This window comes from Schistocerca nitens, chromosome 2 (assembly GCF_023898315.1).
Source record: "Schistocerca nitens isolate TAMUIC-IGC-003100 chromosome 2, iqSchNite1.1, whole genome shotgun sequence".
Lineage (NCBI taxonomy): Eukaryota > Metazoa > Arthropoda > Insecta > Orthoptera > Acrididae > Schistocerca > Schistocerca nitens.
In genome coordinates, this window is record NC_064615.1 from 248,254,786 (window position 1) to 248,282,069 (window position 27,284).

At 37.6% G+C, this 27,284-nt stretch overlaps 1 protein-coding gene across 3 annotated transcripts in view; it reads left to right on the top strand.

The window, feature by feature from the left end:
- The window catches only part of LOC126235966 (adhesion G-protein coupled receptor G6-like), a 191,859-nt gene that overhangs the window by 119,371 nt on the left and 45,204 nt on the right, over nt 1-27,284 (top strand). For all 3 annotated transcript variants that reach the window (XM_049944937.1, XM_049944938.1, XM_049944939.1), the window contains 2 exons: nt 2,483-2,843; nt 23,522-23,643. In XM_049944937.1, the coding sequence (XP_049800894.1) occupies nt 2,483-2,843; nt 23,522-23,643 (483 nt within the window). The remainder of the gene's footprint in view (nt 1-2,482; nt 2,844-23,521; nt 23,644-27,284) is intronic.

A 27,284-nucleotide genomic window follows, 5' to 3' on the forward strand; every position in this document is an offset into this window, starting at 1 on the left:
TCACAAATGCTCCAAATAACAACCAATTTATATCCTACACCTTCATATCAATCACTTTAAATTTAGTACACTGGCAGGATGGACATAATGGTGGCATGTACCTAACATCGATTCTGCACAAGGTGCTTTATGCCGTGGCAGGGTGCACTGCAAACACCTGGCTGCAAATAGTGCTCCCTGAGTCCCATGAAATACAGCATGTCTATCAACTCTGCCAGTTTGATTAATATAACTTTCAAGTTCCTATGTATCTCTCCCCTTGACACTATATCTTCAGCACACACAATCAGAATCAACAGCTTGCTCACTCCACTCATTGCATGACTCCTGCAAGCTGTAGATGTGGCCTTGTGGTGTTTGGAAGCCCTAACATCCACTAAAGTTCAACTGATGTTGACTTCAGACACCAACTGAAGTGGTCCTGTGTGTGGGACCATTTCTGTGCAGGGTTGGGTCACAGCAGTGTCCCAGGATGAGGGAGCAGTTCACTGGTAGCTTAGACGAACAGCACCAAAGTCAAAGTCAAAGCATCAAAGGCCTGACCATTTAGCAGTTGTGTGCTGTCCCGTATTTCCCGGTCAAGGTGTGACACTCTCATCCACATAGCCACTGCTGGACTGCTCTCCCCTCTACTAAGATAAATGGTTATTTATATTTGTTTACAGCCCACTCTTCATGCCGATGCACTGTTTCCAGACATACTCGGAACAACAAGTGTGGGACCTGGTAGTGCGGAAATGGCTTGGCTTCTCTTGAAAGAGCTCCATTTTAGTGCTGCATTGCATTATTGTGGTGCTCCAGTGAACCTTCAGTTTTTCCATGTTGGCATATGTTTCCCAATAAAATAATGATTGTGGTTGAAATGGAAAGAGTTAAGTGTAAGTTGATTTTTTGACAGTGATCAACATAGTGCCCATTGTTTGGCAACACATGTTTCCTCCCTTCCTTCCTTTCTTTTTTCTTTCTAGGCTGTTAAATTTGTTTGCTAAGCAGTCTATGTGTACCGTCTAATTTACATTTTCATCAAAATTCAGGCCTAAGAACTTCATGGTACTTGCTTCTGTGATATACTCATCATTGCAAATTACCTTTACTTCACTTCATTCTAATGATTTAGCTTCAAACTGAATCATTTTGGTTTTAGTTACATGTAGTTTCAGTCCATTTTGATGGAACCAAGATTCAAGTTTCTCTAAAGTATTTAGGACACTTTCCAGGTTTCTTCCCAGGCTCATTTTCAGTTGGAACTGATGTATCATCAGCAAATAAAACTGAAATAGCATCAGTAGCAGGTGGTTGGTCATTTATGTAGAAAAGGAACAGGTAGGGACCCTATATAAAACCCTCCAAGACTCCTTGGCCAATTGTTTTCCAGTCTGAGGAGCAATTTCTTGAATTTGACATTATAATTACTCTTTGTTCCCCATCTGTTAAGAAAGGGGTGAACCATTGTAAAGCTGGGTCTCTCATTGCATATATATGTAATTTGTTTAGAAGTAAGGACTGGCTCACTGAATCAAAAGCTTTTGTTGGATCATAGAATATTTCTGGCCTTTCTACACTTGTCCAACAAGGAGCATATATTTTGAGCAAACACATTAATTGCATTTACAGTGCTTTTTTCTTGTTGGAATCCGGAGTGATTTTTAAAAATTATGACATTCACATTAAGAAATTTTTGAATTTGTTTTAATGAAGCCTTTTCAAACGCTTCCAGCAGAAGAGAGAGGGAGGTAATTCCTCACATCTTCTGTCAATCCCTATTTGAATAGTGGTTTTATCCCAACATGTTTTAATACATTTGGAAAACAACACTGATCAAAAGATTGGTTTCTGATAGCTGACAGTGGTTGTGAAATGATATTACACACTCTTCCGATTACAGATAAGGGTATTTCATCCTGTGTAGACAAAGTTTTGTTTTTTAAAGACAAAATTTCACTTTCCACATGCCTTTGGATGATTTTTTAAACTGTTTGAAAGATGTGTTTCCAAGCTTATGAAATTTACATTGTGTTGACAGGCTACTATATCTTCATCTGACCTTACTACATTTAAGAAGAATTCATTGAAACAGTTTGACATCTGAATAGGGTTTATTACAGACTCTTTTTCAAATCTAATTTTTGAAATTTCATGACTTTTAACTTTGGCTCCTAATTCTGACTGAACAACTGACCACACTACTTTTGTATTATTACTATGATGGAGGGAGAAAGTATTATTGGCCAATTTTTAGCTGCAGCTACAATTTTCTTGGGTACAGTTTATTGTGTTTGACATTCATAACAAAATCAGTATTTCTGTTTGATTTTAACTCATTGTGAATTCTCCTTTTCCTGACATTAAAAATTTTTATTCCATGTGTAGTCCACTTAAGTTTATTGCTTACTTTCTTTTGCCAAGATCTAGAAGGAAAATATTCATTAAATATATCTAAAAAAAACTGGTGAAGAGCAGATGTAAACATTTCCTGTTACAGGCTTCAAAACTGGGATCAAAAACAAGAAGATTACATGAACTCATCATGGGAACAGGAAACCATACCACTAGTGCACTCAGTAATCTGCAGTCCATTATCAGAGACAGAACAGATAAAAGTGATCAGAAACTGTCAGCTAGTGACATTGTTATTGTAGGTCTCGCTTTAGACTCAGCTGACACAGAGAAACTGAATTCTTCAGCTGTGGAAGCTGTGGCAGAGGTAACAGCAGCTATGACAAGGCAAGACAAAGAAGTACTGGAAGTAGCCCAGCAGACAGCAGAAAGTAGTAATGTCATACTGATGAATGTGGACAGAATATTAAGTGAGATCGACATACATGATGTGCCAGATGAGAAAGGTAACACTATTCATAGTTTCTAAGTGTTTACAGCAAACTTCTTTAACTCCTGTATTTTATTAATGCATATCATCTCTCATTTATCCAGCTAATGCAAGAACATCTAATTAATTGGTCTGCTTAATATTTGTTGTTTGGTACTGTGTTTGAATCTGTGTGTGGGCATTCTTGATCCATCTCAAGTATATTAGATTAGTAATTGTTCCATAGATCATGAATACGACACTTCGTAATGATGTGGAACATGTCAGGTTAATAAAAGGTGTCTATACAAGATATTACATTACACAAAATATTACATGACACTTAATATATTTTTTTTTCTTTTTTTGGATGGTGGGTGGGGAAATTATTCACTTACTATATCCAAAAATTCATCTAATGAGTAGAAGGAGTTGCCATTCCTAAATTCTTTTAATTTCCTTTGAAATGCTATATGGCTATCTGTCAGACTTTTGATGCTGTTAGGTAAGTGATCAAAGACTTTTGTGGCAGCGTAATTTACCCCTCCTGAGCTAAAGTTAGATTTAACCTTGAGTAGTGAAGATCATCCTTTCTCCTAGTGTTGTAGCCATGTACACTGCTATTACTTTTGAATTTGTTCGGATTGTTAATAACAAATTTCATAAGCTACAGTGAAGATCCCTAGCTCTTTAAATAAGTGTCTGCAGGATGATCTTGGATGAGCTCTAGCAATTATTCTGATTACACACTTTTGTGCAATGAACACTCTTTTACTCAACAATGAGTTACCCCAGAATATGATGCCATATAAAAGCAGAGAATGAAAATAGGCATGGTAAGCTAATTTACTGAGATGTATATCGCCAAAATTTGCAATGACCCTAATAGCATAAGTAGCTGAACTCAAACGTTTAAGGAGATCTTCAGTGTGTTTTTTCCAGTTCAACCCCTCATCAATGCACACACCTAGAAATTTTGAATATTCTACCTTAGCTACCAATTTCTGATCAAAGTCTATATTTATTAATGGTGTCATTCCATTTACTGTGCGGAACTGTATATACTGTGTTTTGTCAAAGTTGAATGAGAGCCCATTTGCAGAGAACCAGAGCTTATCTAGAAGTATTCCATGATTTACACAATTTCAGAAGGAGAGGTGGGTGGAATTTCAATTGCATCAAATTGTGTGGGTAAGGCTTTTACATTAACTGCCTTGCTTCTTCTCATGAACATTTAGATACTATTTCCTCTACAACATTTAAAAAATGATTATTCAAAATGTTTTTGACTTCCAGCTTGTTTTTTGTCAAGTTTCCATTCGCTTTTATGGTAATGCCATCATCCTGTACTCTTGGTTGCCCTGTCTCCCTTGTAATAATATTCCAAATTGTTTTGATTTTTTTTTATCAGAGGTATTAATCTCAGACATGATGCACATGCTTCTGAACTTTTTAATAACCTTTCTTAATGTAGCACATTAGTTTTTATAATATTTGGCTGTTTCTGGGTCATTACTCTTTCTTGTTTTAGATACAGTTCCCTTTTGTGGTTACAAGATATTTTTAATCCCTTTAATGTTGATTTCCTAAATGAGAGCAATAGTAAGGCTGATTTAGTACATTTAATGGAGTCTTATAATCTGATGGCAATAGTAGATTTCCCAACTAGGGTTACTGTTAACAGTAAAAGTCTGATAGATAATATATTTATAGATAAGTCTAAATGCAATGAGATCACTGTGCATCCAATCCTTGGCCTTTCTGATCATGGTGGTCAATTGCTTAGGCTCAATTACATCAGTGTGTGCAACAGTTCCGAGCATTCTTGGAAATCTTTTAGGATAATAAATGAACAGGGCCTTAAAAAATTCAATGATAGCCTAAAAGAGATAGATTGGAGCCCAGTTTATAGGGAAACAGATGTAAACAAAAAGTAAAATTCATTTTTAAATGAATTCATGTCTGTATTTGAGTCCATCTTTCCCAAAAAAAAGTAGTTATAAATAGTCATATAGGCAATGCCAAGAAGTCTTGGATCACTACAGGTATAATAACATCTTTTAGAACAAAGAGGATGTTATACAGTTCTCTCAGGACTTGTAATGATCCAAAGAAATGACAACACTACAAACTTTACTGTAGCATTCTCAAGAAGGTTATAAATAAATCTAAAAGTATGTGCATAAAATCAGAAATTAAAAGCTCAGAAAATAAAATTAAAACTATATGGAATGTAATAAAGAGGGAAACTGGCAGGACAACAGGGAACATGTCTCAGGTAGAGATTAAAACAGGGGACAGTATCATAAAGAAACCTGAGTTGGTTTGAGAAATATTTAATAACCACTTTTTGAGAGCAGCAGAGAAGACAGGCTGTAATGGTTCTATGGAAGAATCATTGTCCCTCCTACAGAAAGCTATTAGCAACAGAATCCCACTCTTATCCTTACCTCCAGTTACTGTAAGAGAAGTCATAAGAGTAATTAGATCATTAAAAAATAAAAATTCTGCTGGTGTGGACAATATTTCTAGTAAAATACTGAAACACTGTTATAAATTTGTTAGTCCCATCTTATGCAACATATACAATGCATCCCTCCAAGATGGGACTGTCCCTGACAGACTTAAGTTGGCTGTAGTGATTCCTCTCTTTAAAAAAGGTGATAGAAGCATTGTTACAAACTATCGCCCAATATCCCTATTAACTACCTTCTCAAAAATTCTAGAAAAACTCATGCACAGGAGGATTGTAGACCATCTCAACTTCCACAATATCTTAAGCAAAAATCAGTTTGGTTTTCGTGGCGGTCTTTGTACTGAACAGGCAATATTCTCTTTCAGCAACCAAGTTTTGGAAGCCATTAACAAAAAAATGTCTCCAGTGGGTATTTTTTGTGATCTTACGAAAGCCTTTGACTGTGTAAACCACCAAATTCTTTGGAAAAAGGCAGAATACTATGGTTTAGGTGGTACTGTTGGCTTGTGGCTACAATCATATCTACAGGGTCGGAAGCAGACTGTAATGCTAAATGGCTCTTCTGGAGAACCTGCCTCGTCTGAATGGGGCACAATAACATGTGGTGTGCCTCAAGGCTCCGTTTTGGGCCCACTGCTTTTCCTCATCTTTATTAATGATCTTCCTCTTTGTTCTGAGCCAAACAGCAAATTTACCCTGTTTGCTGATGATACCACAATTCTAATTGACGATTTGATTGATCATGATCTTGAACAAACTACAAATACTGTTTTTAATGACATCTTAAATTGGTTCTCCTCAAATGGACTCTCACTCAATGCAGATAAAACTCATTATATGAGGTTCCATACATCACAAAGTAATCCCGATGAAATTAACATAAAATGTAGAGATCAACCAATACAGAAAGTTGAAGATACAAAATTCCTGGGTGCTTACATAGACAGTAAATGTAATTGGTCAGTTCACATTCTTCATCTATGTAAAAAACTTAGCTCGGCAACATTTGCATTACGGGTAATTTCTTCAGTGGCTGAAGTTGACACTATTAAGGTTGCCTACTTTGGCTACTTCCACTCATTGATGTCATATGCTATCATATGCTGGGGGAACCAACCACTTGCAAAAAAAGTTTTCACCATCCAAAAAAAAGCAATCAGAATAATGTGTGGGGTCCATCAAAGACACTCTTGCAGGCACTTGTTTCGGAAGATAGGTATCCTAACAACTGCCTCACAGTATATTTTTTCCTTGCTGACCTTTTTGTGCAAAAATTATTCCATCTACCAAGACAACAGTAAATTCTGTGGGTATAACACCAGAAACAAAGACAATCTACATTTCGAAATGAAACGTCTCACTCTGGTACAAAAAGGAGTTTACTACTCCAGCATTAAGCTGTTCAATGCTCTACCACTACATATCAAATGTGTTCATACAGAACTGCCAAAATTTAAACAAGTTCTCAAAGATTACCTGACAGAGAAATCTTATTATACTGTGGATGAATATCTGAAAGAAAATGTATACCATCACTAAACTTATTGTGTCTAGAAGTAGTTCAATTGATTTTATTGTGCATTTGGGCATTAGCACACTTTTTGTAACAACAGACTGGCTGTACATGTATTTACTCTTGTAGGCCTAATATCTGATTTAACTTTGTGCTCTTATCTTTAACCTTTATTTGAAACTCCTTTTTCTGTTAAATGGTTGTTATGTTATCTAGCTGACATTGTATCTGTTACTGTATTTATAGTATGTCTTACTTAAAATATGTACAATTTGCCATTGAATTGCCCTTGTATTTATTGTAAGTTTAAATTGAAACCTGTACAATTTGACACATTCCATGTCCTTGTGATTGACTCACTAACTGGATCTACGGAACAAGAAATAAATAAAAAATAATAATAAAAATAAAATAATTCCTTTAGTAAGCCAAGGTTTTTTGCATGGTTTCTTATAGTAAGATTTAACTACTTTATTGGGGAAACAGTTTTCAAATTCTCTTACAAGTGTATCATGAAATAACTTATATTTTAAATTAGCATCGGGGTCCTTGTAACCTCATCCCAGTCTAACTGCTGAAGATTTCTAATTGTCGAGTCATTAATTGAATGCACAACTTTGGGGGGGGGGGGGGGGGGGGTAGTTTTGAATTACTGAATGGAGCTATGTGATATACTGTAACTAGCTGAACATGATCAGAGTCCATGGCTCGTGGTCTTGCGGTAGCGTTCTCTCTTCCCGGGCACGGGGTCACAGGTTCGATTCCCGGCGGGGTCAGGGATTTTTCTCTGCCTTGAGATGACTGGGTATTGTGTGTCTTTCATCATCATTTCATCCTCATTTACTTGCAAGTCACCATAGTGGCATTAAAGAACTTGTGGAGCGGCGGCCGAACTGCCCCGTGAGGGGTCTCCCAGCCACCAATGCCATACGCTCATTATTATTTTTATTATTACCATGATCAGAAAGGCCATTCTCAACAGGACAAGAATTTATGTTTTTAATCATATCTTGATCTATAAAATTGTTATCTCTCAATGTGCTGCTGTCCTTTACAACCCGAGTAGGAAAATCAATGACAGATGTCAAATTGAAGGAACCGAGCAAGGCTTCCAGGTCATTCTTCCTATTACACTATTTTAATGAATCAATATTGAAGTCTCCACAAATAATAATTTGCTTTCCCCTATCTGACTGATAGCACAACAAGGCATCAAAGTTTTCCTGGAATAAATGAAAGTTTCCTGAAGGGGACCTATATACTGTTACAATTATAAAAGAGCCCTCCTTCAGTTTAAGTTGACAGTTACATGCTTATATATGTTGCTCTAGATGAAACTTTTTTGTATCCAAGCTTTTTACACAGTGATAACTTTTGACATATATGGCAACTCCTCCTCTCACCTTATTCTCTCTACCCATATGTGCAGCTAGTTTATAACCACTGATATTTACCTTTTCCATATCATACACAATGTGATACTCAGACAGGCATAGTATATCTATTACATTATCAGATTCAATGTCATCTAAACAAACCAGGAGCTCATGTACTTTATTCTTCAATCCCGGAATATTTTGCTGAAAAATGGTAGTATTATTTTTTACTTTACTTTTGTGAGAATCTACTTTTTTCTTTAATCCACCAATATTTTGGTTAAATATGGTAACATTATTATTTACTTTACTGGTGCGAGAATCTTGTGAGTTTTGGACCTCTTTAGCACCTGCCTGCCTGAACTTCTCAGTGGACACTGATATTAGTCTAAAAAAGAGGTACATCCATGAGTACTAGTGTCCCCCCTTATGGATTTCACTAACAACCCTGCCAGTTTACCCTTCCCTTTCCTGCCAGGTGCACTCTCAGTATACAGCTGCTAACATGGGATTCCACACCAAACTTAGCTTGTAATTTGTAATTTATTTACATGAAACATGTAATTACAAAAAATGGTTCAAATGGCTCTGAGCACTATGGGACTTAACATCTATGGTCATCAGTCCCCTAGAACTTAGAACTACTTAAACCTAACTAACCTAAGGACATCACACACATCCGTGCCCGAGGCAGGATTCGAACCTGCGACCGTAGCAGTCGCGCGGCTCCGGACTGAGCGCCTAGAACCGCTAGACTACCGCGGCCGGCATGTAATTACATTCACAGCAATTGGTAGTACAATACAACAGTATTCAATATAATTTTACTTTATAATAGAAACTTAAGAATGTAGTCCAAATTATTTGACATAATAAAATTTTATATTTTAGTTTCTACAGCAGGCTATAGAAGCACTGCTCAATGAGCCATGATTTTAGATGTTTTTTGAATGTCTCTCCAGTTATTACCTTCAGTTCATTTGGCAGTGCATTGAAGTATTTTGCTCCATTAATATATGGACTGTTTGCAGTTTTTTCAGTCTTCTGTGTATCATATGGTAAATTTGTACTTGTCTAGTATTGTGATCATGAATTTCTGCATTACGACAGGTATATTTCTTGAATGAGTTTTTCACTCTGCAGTGGAGTGTGTGCTGATATGAAACTTCCTGGCAGATCAAAACTGTGTGCCGGACCGAGACTCGAACTCGGGACCTTTTCCTTTCACAGGCAAGTGCTCTACCCTCAAGGTTCATAGGAGAGCTTCTGTAAAGTTTGGAAGGTAAGAGATGAGGTACTGGCAGAAGTAAAGCTGTGAGGATGGGGCGTGAGTCGTGCTTGGGTAGCTCAGATGGTAGAGCACTTTCCTGCAAAGGCAAAGGTCCCGAGTTCGAGTCTCAGTCTGGCACACAGTTTTGATCTGCCAGGAAGTTTCAGGTATATTTCTTATCTTCTACAGTTAATACTATTGTTTCAAACATATACATTGAATAGATAGTCAGAATTTTCAATTCTATAAACAATCCCTTACATGATGTTCTAGCATCTTTTTGCCTAATATTCTCAAGGCTCTTTTGTGGAGTTTAAATACTCAGTCTACATGAGTTTTGGAAGCCGTGCGCCTCAATACAAGATTATATGCTAGAAATGGATGTATTAAACCAAAATACCTTATCCTCATTGTTTGGGTATTCACATATGGAGCTATTCTTCTTAAAACATATAGGCTAGATGATAGCCTTGTACATATGTTGTCAATTTGTTGTGTCCATAGTAGTTTGCTATCTATGCATATACCTAGGAATTTACACTCACTGCAGATTTTCCCTAAAATATTACTATCTTGAGAATCAATACAAGTTTGCAAATCACCAACATTGAAGGGGATTATATTTGTTTTTGTAAGTTGACTTTTAGATTGTCATTTTCAAACTTTTCCTTTGCAATATCTATAAATTTTTTTACCTCTATGCCAAGATTAAGAATATCATTTCCCCAACAAAGGCCTGAAGTGTCATCTGCATACTTTTACCTCTATGCCAAGATTAAGAATACCATTTCCCCAACAAAGGCCTGAAGTGTCATCTGCAGGCACACCAAATTTAATATTCCTGACCCTTAATGTATAACTTTTTAATGTTTCTCCATTATTGTGTGAGATTGAGGTACACTGTCTTCTCTTTTTTAAATATGATGTGATGAGATGCAATAGTTTTCCACTTATGCCCTTTCTGGCCAGTTTTGACAGAAGTACCTTATGATCAACACTATCAAACGCCTTTGATAGGTCTAGGAAAACTCCAGCTACTTGCACACCTTCACCAATTTTATAAGGAGCTTTCAGCATAAATTGAAGTGTTGCAGTCATGGTGCTATGACCACTTCTGAAACCATGCTGAAAATCTCCCAGAATGTTGTGCTTATTGTAATGCTCTAACATATATTTCAGAATTATTTTTTCAATTCACTTGCTAAAAATGGAAGTTAAAGTGAGTGGTCTGTAATTTTCTACTAGTCGTTTATCACCTTTTTTGTAGAGAGGTTTAACAATGGCTAATTTTAGTATGTCAGGGAACACTCCTTCTTTTAAGACACTATTTATTAGATGCACCAAAGGATATGCTAGACTGTTTTCACACTGTTTAAGTAAAAATGGAGAAATTTCATCCCATCCAGCGGATTTTTTGTTTTTACATTCTCTGATGAGCTGCAAAATATCCTTGATTTCAAGTTCATTGAGTTGATTAGCTTCAGAATGGATGAGTTAGGTTGTGTAATTTGTCGAACACTTGTCTCTGTAGAGGTTTGAGTATGAAGCGATGCAGCATACTAGTTGATTCATCACACCAAACCTCACCTATGACACTGGGAAAGGTGGATTGCACAGGTTTGAGTGACAAGCTGTGATCGGAAATAAGGTCCATAGTGTCCGTGTCAGCAGACTGCAGCTGAGGCAAGTTAGAGAGGTCTATCAGAGTTGTGAGAGTGCCGACACAAGACAAAAAATCTGCAACCACATTATCTGCACCCTTGATGTATCGTATGTCAGAGGTAAATTGCAATACAAAATCCAAATGACAGAAGTGTCTAGATGAAGGGTCAAAGTGGTCATGGCGGTTGCTCGACAGGTTATTATGCAACTGGTCCTCCACATCTGCAGCGAAATTGTCCATCACAGAGTAATTGATGAGCTTGGTGCAACCTGACACACTCAAATTACTGCACTGATGAACACTCGGAATAACAGGCTGGCGAATGTCATTCACATAGTGTGCAACTTGCGCGGAGTGATACACACGTGAAGCTTGCACATTCACCAGCCTGTTACTCCGAGTGTTCATCAGTGCAGTAATTTGAGTGCGTCAGGTTCCACCAAGCTCATCAGTGACTCAGTGATGGACAATTTCCCTGCAAATGTGGAGGACCAATTGCATAATAACCTATCGAGCAACCGTCGTGACCACTTTGACCCTCCAAGTCGGGGTCACCACTGAAGGAGGTATCAAGTTGGTAAGGTAATGACCATGGTTCTCTCTTCTAACCATCAATACTTTTATTACATGACAAACATACAGGTCAAAGACTAGGCCGGAACTGAGGTCCCGGAAGTATACAAAACAAAGATCAACTCAAAGACATAATGCACATATGATGTTCTGGCCTATTGGTCCGTGGATCGATGCCACATATTCATTAAAATGTTACAGATCTCTTGAGGATTAGTGACATCAATATTGTTATTAGATATCTGTATTTTGATATTACCTTTTAGTTTTGTTTTATTGTCTCTTATTTCATTTACTATTGACCAGCAGGTCTTGGAGATACAATCTGAATTTTGTATTTTCGAGTTAACCTTTTCAGTCTTCAATCTTTTGACTTGCTTATGATATTGGTACTTGTATTGTTTGTATTTATCCCTGTGCTCATTGTTTATGGTCTCTCTTTGTATCATATACATTTCCTCCATTTTTTCTTTCAGTTCTTTGGTAGAATTATCAAATTCCATGGGCCTTGACTGTCTTGCCTTATTCTTATTAATATTTATCTTTCTGATGGGAATAGTATTATTTAGATGATAAGATAATGTATCTAGAAAGGCATCCCATTTATTATTGACTCCTTCGGCTTGAAATAGTAGATGCTGACAAGGGAACCTCCCCATCGCACCCCCCTCAGATTTAGTTATAAGTTGGCACAGTGGATAGGCCTTGAAAAACTGAACACGGATCAATCGAGAAAACAGGAAGAAGTTACGTGGAACTATGAAAAAAATAAGCAAAATATACAAACCTAGTAGTACATGCACAAGATATGCAACATCAAGGATAGAATGAGCTCAGGAGCGCCATGGTCCCGTGGTTAGCGTGAGCAGCTGCAGAAGCAGAGGTCCTTCGTTCAAGTCTTCCCTCCCGTGAAAAGTTTAATTTCTTTATTTTCGCAAAGTTAAGATCTGTCCGTTCATTCATTGACCTCTTTGTTCACTGTAATAAGTTAAGTCTCTGTGTTTTGCGACCGCAACGCAAAACCGTGCGATTAGTAGACGAAAGGACGTGCCTCTCCAATGGGAACCGAAAACATTTCATCGCAAGGACATAGGTCAACTGACTCCTCCACAGGAAAACACGTATGATATATTCTATATGACACTGGTGACGGCATGTGCATCACATTACAGGAATATGTTGTCGACCCACCTAACTTGTACACTTGGCGAATGGGTAAAAAGATTCTTCTACCTTGCCCGATTTAGGTTTTCTTGTGGATATGATAATCACTCCCAAAAAAGTGATCAAAACATAAAGATTTTGTCACATAAACTGAAAATAAAAAACTAAACTTTTCCCCCGAGGGAAGACTTGAACCAAGGACCTCTGCTTCCGCAGCTGCTCACGCTAACCACGGGACCACGACGCTCCTCAGCTCAGACTGTCCTAGATGTTGTATATGTTGCACATGGACTACTCAGTTTGTATATTTTGCTTATTTTTTCATAGTTCCACACAACTTCTTCCTGTTTTCTCGATTGATCTGTGTTGAGTTTTTCAAGGCCTATCCACTGTGCCAACTTATAACTAAATCTGAGGGGGGTGCGATGGGGAGGTTCCCTTGTGAGATTCATGACCAAGCCTCTCTGTCAGTTTGGCAATGTTGATAACAGAGAGATTTCTTTTGTATTCATAAATTTTCTTTGGTTGTATACAAGGGTCTCCCTTTAGCACTAATAGCTGATAACCTTCATCCCTATTGACAAGCTTGTTGTGGAAACTTGTAACGAAGACTATCAGTAAGATTCAGCACTTACATTAGGAACTTTTCAACCAACTACCCTTACAGTCCAAAATTTGCATCTAGTTTCTTGCACTTGAAACAATGGATTGGTGGATTATTGTTCATAGATGACAGGGAACTCAATTTTGCAGTTATCAACTGGTTCTGATCCCAGATAAAGAACTTCCATGCATAGTATCTGAAAAAGATAGTGCAAGGCAACAAAGAAAGCATAAAAGTGAACACCAATTATCTGGAAAAGTGAAATAGGTTTGTAGGAAAAAAAACACTAATTTCAATGAATATATTTTTGTATTACCACATTACCCGTAATTTTCAAGTATGTTTTGTGTATGTTCATAATCTTGTCAAGGAGGTTGCTTTAAGCCATCTTTCCTAGAAGCTGTCAACCTTTTGTAAATCACTGAAGTGGTTAGGTTGCTGTTTATTTGGTTTCATAACCCAGGGTGATTCAAAGCATGATACAATTTTAAATTTTTGTGTACTTTTTTTCACATAAATAAACAAATAGCAGCCAATTCTTTTAGGATGAAACAGAAATGAAACGCCATACCTGAAATACACAGTGAACACTGAAGCATAATGATGCCCTATGTACAGGGATATGTCAGTGTGGAAAATATTAATAATAAAAAGCAAACATTGAAGAGAAAGAATAGTGGCAATCAATCAGGTCTCCAAAATCTTAATTATGTTTTAAGGATGTTCAATGAAGGACACTTTCCATTTGTTCTTCACTTTACAAGGTACTAACAAACCTAGCAATGCTTTGCAATTGCTGAGTGTATGTATGTCCAAATCCCCCCCCCCTTCCCCCCCTTCATCTCTGTCCATCTCCTCCTTCTCCCTCTCTCCATCCATTTACTCCCCCTTCCATTTCTGTCCATATCCTCTTCCCCTCTCCCCCTGACCCTGAGACTTATTGTTATTGCAAACAAAACTGCAATTGGGAAATGAAGTCGTGTAAACAGAATGCATAAATTGGTTGATATAATTAATGTACAAGAGCAACCTCTCCAGTTGCTGGATATGTGAGGATAGCAGCTTCAATAACAGTGTTTCTTATAGTTTTAATCTGTGAACGGGTAGGATTCCAAAGTCTTCAATGATTCAAATTCCATAGTAGTAGTCTAATCATAAGTCAATAAACTACAAATACAACATTATTCCTCTTAAAACTGACTGTGATGAAAGAAACAAAACAGCACACTGTTGTGTAAACAATTTTTGTTTGAAATTATATATAAGAAAAAAGAATATATTTGGAAGAAACAGCTTGTTTAATGGTTTACATGCACTGGTATCAAAGCTAAAACTGCGAGAATGAAACCAAAATTGCACATTTGTACAGCACAGCATTTTCTTGCTCACGATCAGTTTTACAGATAATCTGTGCTTTGTTGTTTAAAAATACATATGGCCTGTGTCCATTTGAATGTTGGTAGAGTCTTGTGTAACAATTTGAAGTAAAATGGTCAAGAACTTCTCAAGACTTTTGTTACAATATTTCCCCTTTGTATATTAAATATGTATTTGTATATTACATGTATTTAAAAAATATACAGCCAGTTAGAGCATCATGTAAAAATAGGAAGTAAATCAGTCAAGAACTTTTCAAGATTTTTTCTAACAATGTCTCCCCTTTAGGTATTACATACATAAATATCTACCAACCCATGTCTGGAAATGTACTGTTTTTGTGCTACAGCCTTTTGAAAACATGTTTGCTAATAACGTATGCAACAGGGTAGTGATGGTGGAGGGTGGTTACATCAGATCAGCTGATGTCATTTGATATACATCCTACATCTGTAGCCTCATTCACATGTCTGTGAGTGTTAATGCAACATGGTTGAGCACACGCTTGTAGAGTACACTTACATGATCCTTCTGAATGGTGAAGCTCACAGAAATAGAAGCGCCACTCATTGCCCTCATGAAGATTGTTCTCCACAATATTTGACTCCATCACATACCCTTTTTGCCACAGTTACTCAATGGCTCAAAGAAAGGGTACCTTCACCATCAGCAGATGTGACTGTGACTCCAAGGACATGCCACACATCCATATTGGAAGAGGCTGTACAACCATCACATTGAAGAGAATCCTTTAATGAGCACATGAGCAATTTCTTTGGCTGTTAATTAGTCTAACTGTGAAACAAATGATGTACTGGATCATGCCTAATCAATTACTTGTAAAAGTGATCATGTTACCAACATGTTTTCAAATGGTTGTAGCACAGAAATTATATGTTTCTGGACATGGGTTCCAATTCAAAATATTATCTCCTCCAAGTTCTAGAAGTTTGGTTGTATTGGGAATTTCAAAAACACCCTGTATAGTGGTATAAAGATGAATTTACTGTAATCAGTTTTTTATCTTTTTTATGCTGATTTACAATATCTCAGTTATAATTTCATGATCTTTCTCAACAAACTTAAAATTTTGTTAACATCTGCTTACAAAGAAATTACTATTATAACACTCTATGGAGACTACAGTAGCAACTTTTTGAGGCATTCTGCACAGAAGAAGGAAGCAAACTCCTGTATTCTTCAGTTAATTTACTTTGATCTGTGGCTTTCCCCAACAAGAATTCAGAGAAGTAGCAACATAGTAAAAGATTGTACACCTGTTGATGTCTTGTAGGTGGACATGTCCAATGTGGAATCAGTTACTAGTTGGTTGTTTGACCATTAGATACTGATCTTAATGCATTGGGCACTAGGAAAGAAATGGGGAGTGCATAAACATGTTTTTTTTTTTCAGTGCACAACTGACAAAGTTGAAACTACATTTAAATGTTAATGTGCCAAATGAAAATTTTCAGCACCAACAGAAATAAATGGATCCCTGTGTTTGGCCTACAACTGAAAGTAAATTTGGCCAAGGCTTGTGTTCAGGTGATAAAAAATAAAACTTTATGAAAATAGTACTTACAATATGCCAAAGGCTGAAGACCCAATAATAAGTAGTGAAAATTCTAGAAACATTCTGCCATAAAGGAATCAGTGGTGTAATAGTTTCATACATTTGCTGAAAGTTGTGAAAGATGCTATAGCAGTAGTTACATGCAGTATTGAAGTTTGTGCAATTATAAAACCTGGTGCAAATTAACACAAAATAGTGACAGGCTGCAATTCTGAGCATCTAAAGAATTTTGCATTTACTACAGAATATGATGTGATATACTAATGTGCAAAGAAATTTTTGTTGCTTCCGATCTCCAGTTTTATTGATCTGAATATTCTAAATAGTCATGGTTTGGAACTACTATTCTATGTAAAGGAGATTTTAAGGAGATTTTAATTCAAACTATGTAGATTTTCAAAATTATTTGGTAATATTTAATGAACAGTCCCTTTGACTGTCATGCATGAGCAGTACCTATTAGACAGAGGGGGTCCAACAGCTGATCAATTTCAGTCATTCCACTAGGAAGGAGATACACGGCTCATGCTGCTTGAATTTCAACCATGCCTAGATGGTCAATACCGCAGTTTGTTCATGTCCGCATTGTTACTTTGTGCCAGGAAGAGCTCTCAACAGGGAAAGTGTCCAGGAGTCTTGGAGTGAACCGAAGTGGTGCTGTTCAGGCATAGAAGAGATACAGAGAGGCAGAAACTGTCAATGACATGCTTTGCTCAGGCTGCCCAAGGGCCAATACTACAGTGGGTGACTGCTACCTATGGATTATGGCCCAGAGGAACCCTGACAGCAATGCCACCATGTTGAATAATGCTTTTCATGCAGCCACAGGATGTCATGTTATGACTCAAACAGTGCGCAATAGGCTGCATGATGCACAGCTTCACTACCAACATCCATAGTGAGGTCCATCTTTCGAAACCACGACACCATGCAGTGCAGTACAGATGGGCCCAACAACATGCCGAATGGACTGCTCAGATTGGCATCACATTCTCTTCACCGATGAGTGTCACATATACCTTCAGAGAGACAATAATTGGAGATGTGTTTGGAGGCAACCCAGTCAGGCTGAGTGCCTTAGACACACTGTCCAGCGAGTGCAGCAAGGTGGAGGTTTCCTGCTGTTTTGGGGTGGCACTATGTCGGGCGGACGTACACTGCTGGTGATCATGGAAGGCGCTATAATGGCTGTACAATACATGAATGCCATCCTCTGGTCGATAGTGAAACCATATTGGCGGCATATTGGGGAGGCATTCATGTTCATGGACGTAAATTGCCACCCCTCCGCCCCCCCCCCCCCCAACTTGCGAATGACTTCCTTCAGGATAACAACATCACTCGACTAGAGGGGCCAGCATGTTCTCCAGACATGAACCCTATAGAACATGCCTGGGACAAAGGGACAAAGGGAGACAGTGAAGCGGTTAAGAGCTGTGCCAAGGTCTGTTGCTGGTAGGTTTGATCAACATGTGAGTATTGCAGAAACATCCCCCAGGCTGTGGCTAAGCCATGTCTCCGCAATATCCTTTCTTTCAGGAGTGCTAGTTCTGCAAGGTTCGCAGGAGAGCTTCTGTAAAGTTTGGAAGGTAGGAGACGAGGTACTGGCAGAAGTAAAGCTTTGAGTACCGGGCGTGAGTCGTGCTTCGGTAGCTCAGTTGGTAGAGCACTTGCCCGCGAAAGGCAAAGGTCCTGAGTTCGAGTCTCGGTCGGGCACACAGTTTTAATCTGCCAGGAAGTTTCATGCCTGGGATAGATTGAAAAGGGCTGTTTATGGACGATGTGACCCACCAACGATTCTGAGAGATCTATGCTGAATCGCCGTTGAGGAGTGGGATGATCTGGACCAACAATGCCTTGATGAACTTGTGGATAGTATGCCACGATGAATACAGGCATGCATCAGTGCAAGAGGATGTGCTACTGGATATCAGAAGTACTAGTGTGTACAGCAATCTGGACCACAACATCTGAAGGTCTCACTGTATGGTGGTACAACACGCAATGTGTGGTTTTCATGAGCAATAGAAAGTGCGGAAATGATGTTTATGTTGATCTCTATTCCAATTTTCTGTACAAGTTCCAGAACTCTCAGAACTGAGTTGATGCAAAACTTTTTTTGATGTGTGTATTTGAAAGTTTGTGTCACACCACGATTCGAACCAAGATTTCCTGGTTTTTGCCAGCAGTTGTCTTAACCATTTTACCTACAATTTCTAAACACTAGTACCAGAGGTTCTTCCACACTTTATATAGGAATAAGACCACCTAAAAATTTAGGAACTTTGGTATGATTAATAAAAGACAGTTCAGCTTTCAGTATTACATATTTGTATATGTCATTGAAAATAATCAATTTTTGAAAGTGTAAGTAACTGGATGGATTTGAAAGTATAACTAATTGGATAGATAGACAATCTGACCAAGCAGTGGCAGGATAACACACAAAGAAAAGATATTGCAGTTTGTTTGCTTTCGGAGCTGGTGGCTCCTTCTTCCAGCAGCAAATAACTTTCTCACCTCATGGCTCTCTCAGTTTGGCTGTCCGATGGTTGTGACCACAGTCCAGGGCCAACAATTTGAGTCCACCTTGTTTTGTGAAATGGCAGATTATGTGATTTTGTACATCATCATACAACCAGCTACCATTCATCTGGCAACAACATTTTGGAATGTTGGCATTGAACTTTAAAGTCCGCCCTGATGTGTCAGCCTTACCCCTCATGTTGCTCAGTTCACTTGCAGCATTCATACCTGATATTGGTGCATCCACAGCAGAGTTTGTGTACAGTGAGACTGTCTGGCTACCTTTGAAGTTCTTCAACCAACAACAGGCTACCTACCTTGAGATCCTTCCTTCTTCATACAGTAAATCAAGAACTGCATTTCCAGTTTCCACCCATCCACAGCATTCCCCCACCCCCACCCCACAACACCCCTCCCCCATTTTTGTTCACAAAGATTTCAGTATGTGATCTCATGTTATGCAATGTATGGATCTGTCAAGGCCCTTTTGAAAACACCTTGTATGGGTTCCGTATCTGGTTTTGGATTGCTGTGTCCACACGGTGATAATATTGGATATTGCCAAATTTACCAAGGTTTCTGTTGAACACATTTGGTTATCGCTGAACTTATCAAAGTTTCTGTTGAATGATCCAGGCAGATGTTGCGGTTCAGTTTGGTCCCACTATTGTCACTTGATACTTATGTCACAACACACAGTGGCTGACCTACCTAACCATCAGCAGGCAAGTCTGTTCAGCCACTGCTTACGTTGATGGGTGCAACTGCTGACAAGGCTACAGTGTCACTGGACCAGTCCTCACAGGACGCTCACTTGATCTGGCAGAATTATATGGCATAAATATCCATTTATCCTGGGAGCTCCAATCTGTGAGGGGCACCGTGGGGGAGGGGGGGGGGGGGGCTGTGGGTTTGTAATGCAAATAGTCGAACATTAAGGCCAAGACAAAAGTGTGAATATCTTTGTTTCACTTACTGACAAGTTCTTTAGTTTATTTTACTGACTGTAATTGTCTTCTTGCTTTATTCTGTAACATGTATCATCTGTTGAGGGATGCATGTATCCTTTTGGAAAATTAATAAAATTTTTATTGCTAATATTGTTCACATTTAATCATGAATCAACATTCCCACATCCTCAGTGCACATTTTAATAAAACACTGGCAGAAGTGCTCTTGATGTATGTAGATGAAAAAATGTGGATAAATGTAAATTAATGCAGATGAGTAGGAAAACCAATCCTGTAATGTTTGAATACAATACTAGCGGTGTGCTGCTCAACACAGTTACATCAATTAAATATCCAGGCATAATGTTGCAAAGTGATTTATTCTGTGTGAACTCCAATGGGAGGGAAGGAGATGTTCTTTTTGCAAAATACTGTTGCAAAAGTTTAGATAACTGCCACCAACATAAATCCTGTGTAAGGATCATAAAGGCAACATAAGAGAAATCATGGCTTGTATGGAAATATACAGATAGTCATTTTTCCCTTGCTCTGTTTGTGAGTGGAACAACAAACAGAATGACTGGCAAGCTGCCCTCCACCATGCATCATCTGGTGGCTTGCAGAGTTTGTGTGTAGATGCAGATGTTGAACAGAAAGACTGGGATATAATGCTGCCTGTTGTGACATTCACATACAGAGGGCAGACAAAAATATGGGAACACCACAGACACAACACATTATCATGTTCATTATGGTGTAGGAAACCCACTGGAATTCAAAACAGCTTCCAGTCATCTCAGAATGGATAAATACAGGTTCTGTATGGTTTTTGAGGGAATCTTATACCATTCTTTGTGCAAAAAAAGTGACAAGTTCAGGTAACAATGATGGAAGTGAATAGCAGTCATACATCATTCTCTCTGAAGTAGACCACAAAGACTCAGTAATATTGTGATAAGGCGACTGTGGTGGCCAGGAAAATGCACCATTCATGCTTGTGTTCACAAAACCAGTCCTTAAAGATGCAAGTTAGGTGATCAGGAACCTTGTTGTCTTGGAACACAGCATTGCCAATGGGAACAAACATTCTACCATGTGATAGACCTTATTAGCCAAAATGGTCAAATAATCTTTGGCAGTACCATGGAATACTCTGATTTGGCTGTCAAATTCAACACTGAACCCCCACTACGTTTCACTCTTGGGATGTAAACTCGACCACAAATTGGAAATGGGTTTAACGTCCCATAAAGCTGGAAAGAATGTGAAACAGGATTTATCAGACCAAATGACTTCCTTCCACTGCTCCATAGTCCACGTTTCATGGATTTGGCACCACATTTTCCTTTTATGGCATGTGCAGCACTGGTGTGTCATTTTGGAATTTGAGTTCGTCCTGCTATTCCCAATTTATGGAGCACATTCCATGTTGTTTTGGTGTTTACAGGGTTCACAAGTTTGACATTCATTTCTGCAGTGACTTTTGCAGCTGTCACCCTCTTATTTTTCACCACAATACTCTTCATCGATCATCTGTCATGATCACACAACACACACTTTAGTCTGCATTGTGACTTAGCAGATGATGTTTTTCCACTTTCCCATATGCAGTACAAATCTTTGATATGGTGGCTCTTGAAATAACAAACATTTTGGCTACCTTGGTTATGGGGCAACCACCATACAAGCTCCAACAAATTACCCACATTCGAATTCACTTAGCTCTGATGTAATGCATTCAAAACAACATAGAACACAGTTCTAACCACAACTGACACTTATAAACATATTGAGAACATTGCAGAGAGGCAGTTCATGGTCAAAGACAATGGAGCAACCTGTAGACTTGGCTAAGATCTGTATGTATGTTCAAGTAAGCATTTCTGTGTTTCCACATTTTTGTCCAACCTCTGTACAGTACTACAAAGCAAGACATTATGGGTCGCACACCATTACTTCTGGTGCATGGTGGAGAGAAGGAAACAACAATGGATACTTTGTTTCCATTTCATTTTGACAATTCTGACATGCATATGGATGTTAGATAGCCAGGATAAGGACCATAAATGTTATAACGCCACACACTAGACTGTTAGATACAACCAAGGTGACCTGTTATGGATATTTATATGTGTGTTGAAAGTTACACTATTATTAAAGCAATTTTTTGGTTGATACTAAATCATTCATCATTTGTCAGATTCCACTGGCAAAGTTGAAGGTGAATATTCTAAATTGAGGAGACAAAAGGACAGACACTTCACCCATACCATTTGCATGAAACACCATCATATTTGGATGGCACAGATCAATGACAGGAGCTTCCAACATAAGGGAAATTAAGATATGAAGATGATTGTGATGCCTCAATGGAAGTAACTACTCTTTAAAGTCCCAAAGACCATAAGTAGATGACCATGACTAGATCCAGGTACAAGACACTATAGTCCTTTTCTAACTTCAAACCAGAGGGTCTCTCTTTTGCAAGGAGGGGGAGCAATGTCACACTTTGTGTTATCATTTGTGATATAGCAGTTATTGTCATGGTCTGTAAACATGGGTCATCAGTTCCATTCCAGCCTCCTCCAATTATTTATCGTTTGATATAATTAATGGAAAATTCTGTGACTTGCTGATTTGTGGATTATGTAATTTGCTAAAACATTCTATTTTTGTATAAGTAAGTGCTCCATCTGCTGAGGCATGCAGTTCAGCTCTGTCTGTACCTTTGCATTTGCTTAATAAAGGTGCTTTCAGTGTAGAGTTTTACTTCTTGTTGATGATGTACTCTCATAACTGGTACTTGATTTCAGATTCCATATGGCAATATCATTAATACACTATGTTGTGTAAAATGCAAGATATCTCAGAGTAATTCAAATTTTTCTGTATTTGGCTATCTGATGCAGTTTATTGAATACTTTTTTTTATTACTTGTGAATAATTTTATCTGAAAAAAAGTAGAGAGAATTCAATTATTTACAGGAAAAGTTTTGTAGCATAGTGGATATAAGCTTTTAACATTAATAAAATTTGATTTTTTATTCTGAAGAAATAAGAACAGCATTGCATTTGCATGCAAGCATGAATATGCATTCTGCTCTCCTTACTTAAGATTTTACCCGTAGCTTTACAATAATAGAAAAAATTACTGAAGAGAAAACTCCTTTTTAAAATAGATCATAAACAAATCAATAGGACATTAAATTTTGATCTTCCTCACAAATACCTCACAGTAAGTATCACAAATTGGGAATTTGTTCCCTTGGAAATCATGGATACACTTCATTACTTGGTTTTACCAGATTTCATATGGTATATTTGTGTCAGTAACATTCATTTTAAAAAATATTCAGGGTAACATTAGGACATGTATGAATTTTTTCCTTTGTACTATATATTTTACAATTATTCATATTCAAAGAGTGTAAACATTAATTTGAGACACTTTGTGAAATGGAACTTTCTGTTTAACCTATAATTAAGATTTTCTATATTGAACATGGAATACAAAATAGATAAGTGAAAAGAAGTTCTAGCTAATCTGTTGAATGATTTGATGATGCAACATTTAACTGTTGAAACTAAAGTGTGAAAACAGAGATATTTAGATAACTGTTTCATCCAAATGTATGTCTATTCTACAGTACTGGCTGTCACTCCAACATTTGCAACACTTGTCTTCAATCTACAAACGGCAGGATGCAGACATCAAATTCGAGGTCTTGCTTTACTGAAAAAACAAGACATTCATGAGATACGCAGTGAGGTAATTGAAAAAATGCTTCATAACATTCAGTAATAGTGCTTCTGAATGATAAAAAACCTTTGTATATAGTTCCTGCTTGACAGGATTTCTAGAATATGAAGTGTGTGTTTATAGTTAGATAGAAATAGAAAGAGAGACGTAAATTTCTACCTGCCGAGTGGCAGCAGCCACACACACTTACTACACACAAACACTTGTTTCAGAACCAGAGGATTCTTTATAATAAGGAAAAATAATGATAAAATGATAAACAACTTGCACATAGGCATACTAGGTGTCATATTTTCCCTCTGCCCAACAATGGAAGAAACAGAAAGAGACCTTAGTATATGGTACAATATCACACATTTCACAGTTATTGACTGAGTATAAATGTGAATGTAAACATAGAACTGAATGGAGAGAGGGTGGTTATTTATGAATTAACAATGGCAATTATTGCCCAGCCTACCCAGTACAAACATACTATTTTTCTTCATGAAATACTAGCTTAATGATGCAGTCACCTGACCCACACCAGCAATAGGATTAAAAACACTTAGTTGATCTTAGTTGGGATAACAGCTGGGTAACACCTATACCAGGAGAACCATGAGCATGAGAAATTTATTCATATAAAAAACAAACAAAAACAATATTACAGTAATGAAAATTACTGCTAGTAAAAGTTAAGTTCAGCATTAAATGGGATACATCACACAAACTTATGAGGTTTAAAATTATTTTCGAAATAGATTTGTTCTTGATGCTAGTATCAAGATATTAAAAACTTCCCCTCCGATGTAAAGAACAAAACATGGAATCTGAAAAAATAGGAAGTATGTCACTATCGGTGGAAGCGTTTGGACACATGTTTGGTTGCGAGTGTGAGACTGTGTAATTACAGTAGAAAAAAAGAGGTAGCCCAAAACTGAATCTCTGAATTAATACATGTGTCTGTATAACACAAACTTGTTGGCTGTAGGTGAGTGCTTGTCTTTCCTTGTTTTTATGTATTATTTTGATAAAAATATTTGATGAAGATAATAACTGTAAACCGTACTAAAGCTTCTTCAAAGACCATGGACTTCTGTCATTTACATACTCATGATTTAAGCGGCATGCAACAAACATCAAATGGCACGCAAGTGTACTACATGTTTGGATATGCAACTGATTAGCATTTCAGTGCAATGGCACAAAGTAGATAGTAATAATGCCACTTACATTCTATTTATAGGGAAAGATTACGCAACAGATTTCTCATTTGGAAATTACATCTGAATTTTGTTTGTTTGTGAGAAGATTGAGTTATGCCTTGCGCAAGGAGCAAAGTCTACCTGCACATGTCAGAATTTGACAGTGGCAGGATCACAGCCTATTAAGACTACAGTTTAATGTTTTGCAATATTGCTTCTTGCGTAGGTCAGGATCCCATACTGACTTGAGGAAATAGAATCAGTGGACTCAGGAAGGCAGTACTCAATACTGTTCAGGATCTCAAAGGTCTCACAAGACAAGCTCCCAACAACAAAGATGTATTGCAGGAATGTACAGTCATGTCATGTAGCGTGAAACAGGAAGTGACTATGTTTGCAGTAAGACAACATCTGAAGCACCATGGACTGTCAGCATGGCGTTGTGGCTTTCATTGATGAGGCTACAAAGAGACCCCAATCATAACACGGAGACAGCAGTGGCAGCACATTGTCATTTCAGGCACATCCCAGTTCTCTGTACAGCATCACAATGGATGTATCCAGGTGTGGAGGCTACAATGTGAGGGAATATTTCCAGACTGCATTAGTTATCATCATAAGGGGCCAGCATGTGACACAATGTTGTGGGGTGCCATTGGGTACACAATGCGAACACCTCTAGTTCACAAAAGAAGGTCATTTACTGAGCTTTACATTTCTGATATATTAAAGCTCGTGGCTGTGCCTTATCTTTTAGGTCTCCATGAGATCTTTAAACAAGATAACACAGGACTGCATGTCTCAACCTGACTCATTACAGATGATATTCAACTGCTCCTCTGGCTGACATGTTCTGCAGATCTCTCTGCCAGGCTACCACTCACCAGCCACTATGATTAATTAGTTGAAGCTCTGTAGTGCTTCAAGAATTTCCACATAAATTCTAGAACCACCCATCCTTCTACCATCTCGAACACACAATAATTTAAAAATAAGTGTGAGAGAACGTACATACTGCACGACACATGTTTGTGTGTGCAGGCTGGAAAGGAGTCACGAACACAAGGTAGACACAACAGTTTAATGGCATCGACAAGTGTTTGCCGCTCACGCCACAGAAGTTGGATTGGAAGAACAAGGAGTGTTTATGTATCTTATGGTGTTTTATATTGTTGATTATTGTAAGAAGAAAAAAAGAAGAACAGTTGAAAAATTTGGTAACTATACTTCAAGTGTTGGACTTGCTAGAAGCAAGACATGTTCACAGATTATGTGGTTGTAAAAACTACGCTATTGTAAATGTATTTAATTGAGCTTAATGCTAGACAAAGAGAACTGTTTCCTGGAATTGGATTTTTGCCTAAAAGTTCAATTGGTGAAAATTAATAAATGCAATAAAAGAGAAGACATAAGAAAGATATTATGGTAAAAGAAAAGAGAGAAGATTCCAACGTATTAGACTAAGAAGAAATATGACAAGAATAATTCATCAAAGAAGATCCAGTGTGGGGAGTAAGTGGGTCTCACGCACACTGCAGGGACGCAGACGTGGAAACCAGCCTAGGTCCAATGACACCGGCACCAGTCACTGATCACCGGTGCTGATTCCACATACACTCGCCAATGGTGAAACTAATATTCAACACTACTGGCACCAGTGCAGTTCACCAGCTTTGATTATGCATTCACTCACCAACGCAGCTAGAACTCTAAGCTGGGTGGGCGCAAGACAATAATTGTTTGCATATAAAATTACAGAAACTGTTGAATAATAGACTGTTAGTATAGTTATTATACTTAATGTAGAATTTTTTTTGATGATCACTAGATCAAAAACTAAGAGAAATATGGATAATACACAGAGAATTGGGGAAACTTCAAAACCAGCCATGGCAATGAAAGTGAGTAAGGAGGTGACAGACTGGTCTGAATTAGCGAATTTGATCAAAACTTTAAATAATAAAATAGATCAATAAAGTCTTAAATTAGATTCAGTGAATACTCAATTAAATAATAAATTGGATGTTCAGAATGAAACTTTAGGATTGTTAAGTGTTAAGGTAGATTCACAAAGTATGCGAAGGTATGGGAAATTTGAAGACTGAATTCGATGCTTTAACTACTAAAGTAGAAAATTTTAAAATAGATTTGAAAGAGGAATTAACTAGTTTGTTAAGCAGTCATGTAAACCAACAGTTCATTGACTTTAGTCAGACACAGAGTAACCAATTTCATGACTTAGTTAAAAGCTAGAATTGGATATTGAAGATAAATATAATAATGTAGAAGCCAAACTTGGTGAAAAATTAGGATCATTTCAAAGTGTATGTAATGTTACATTTGATGCTATAAAACATAGATTACACACTTTAAAAGAGAGTGTTGAGAAAAAGGACAAGTTATTACCACTATTCCAATCACAAATTGCAGGCATCAATACTCGAGTAGATAATGTGGAAAGAA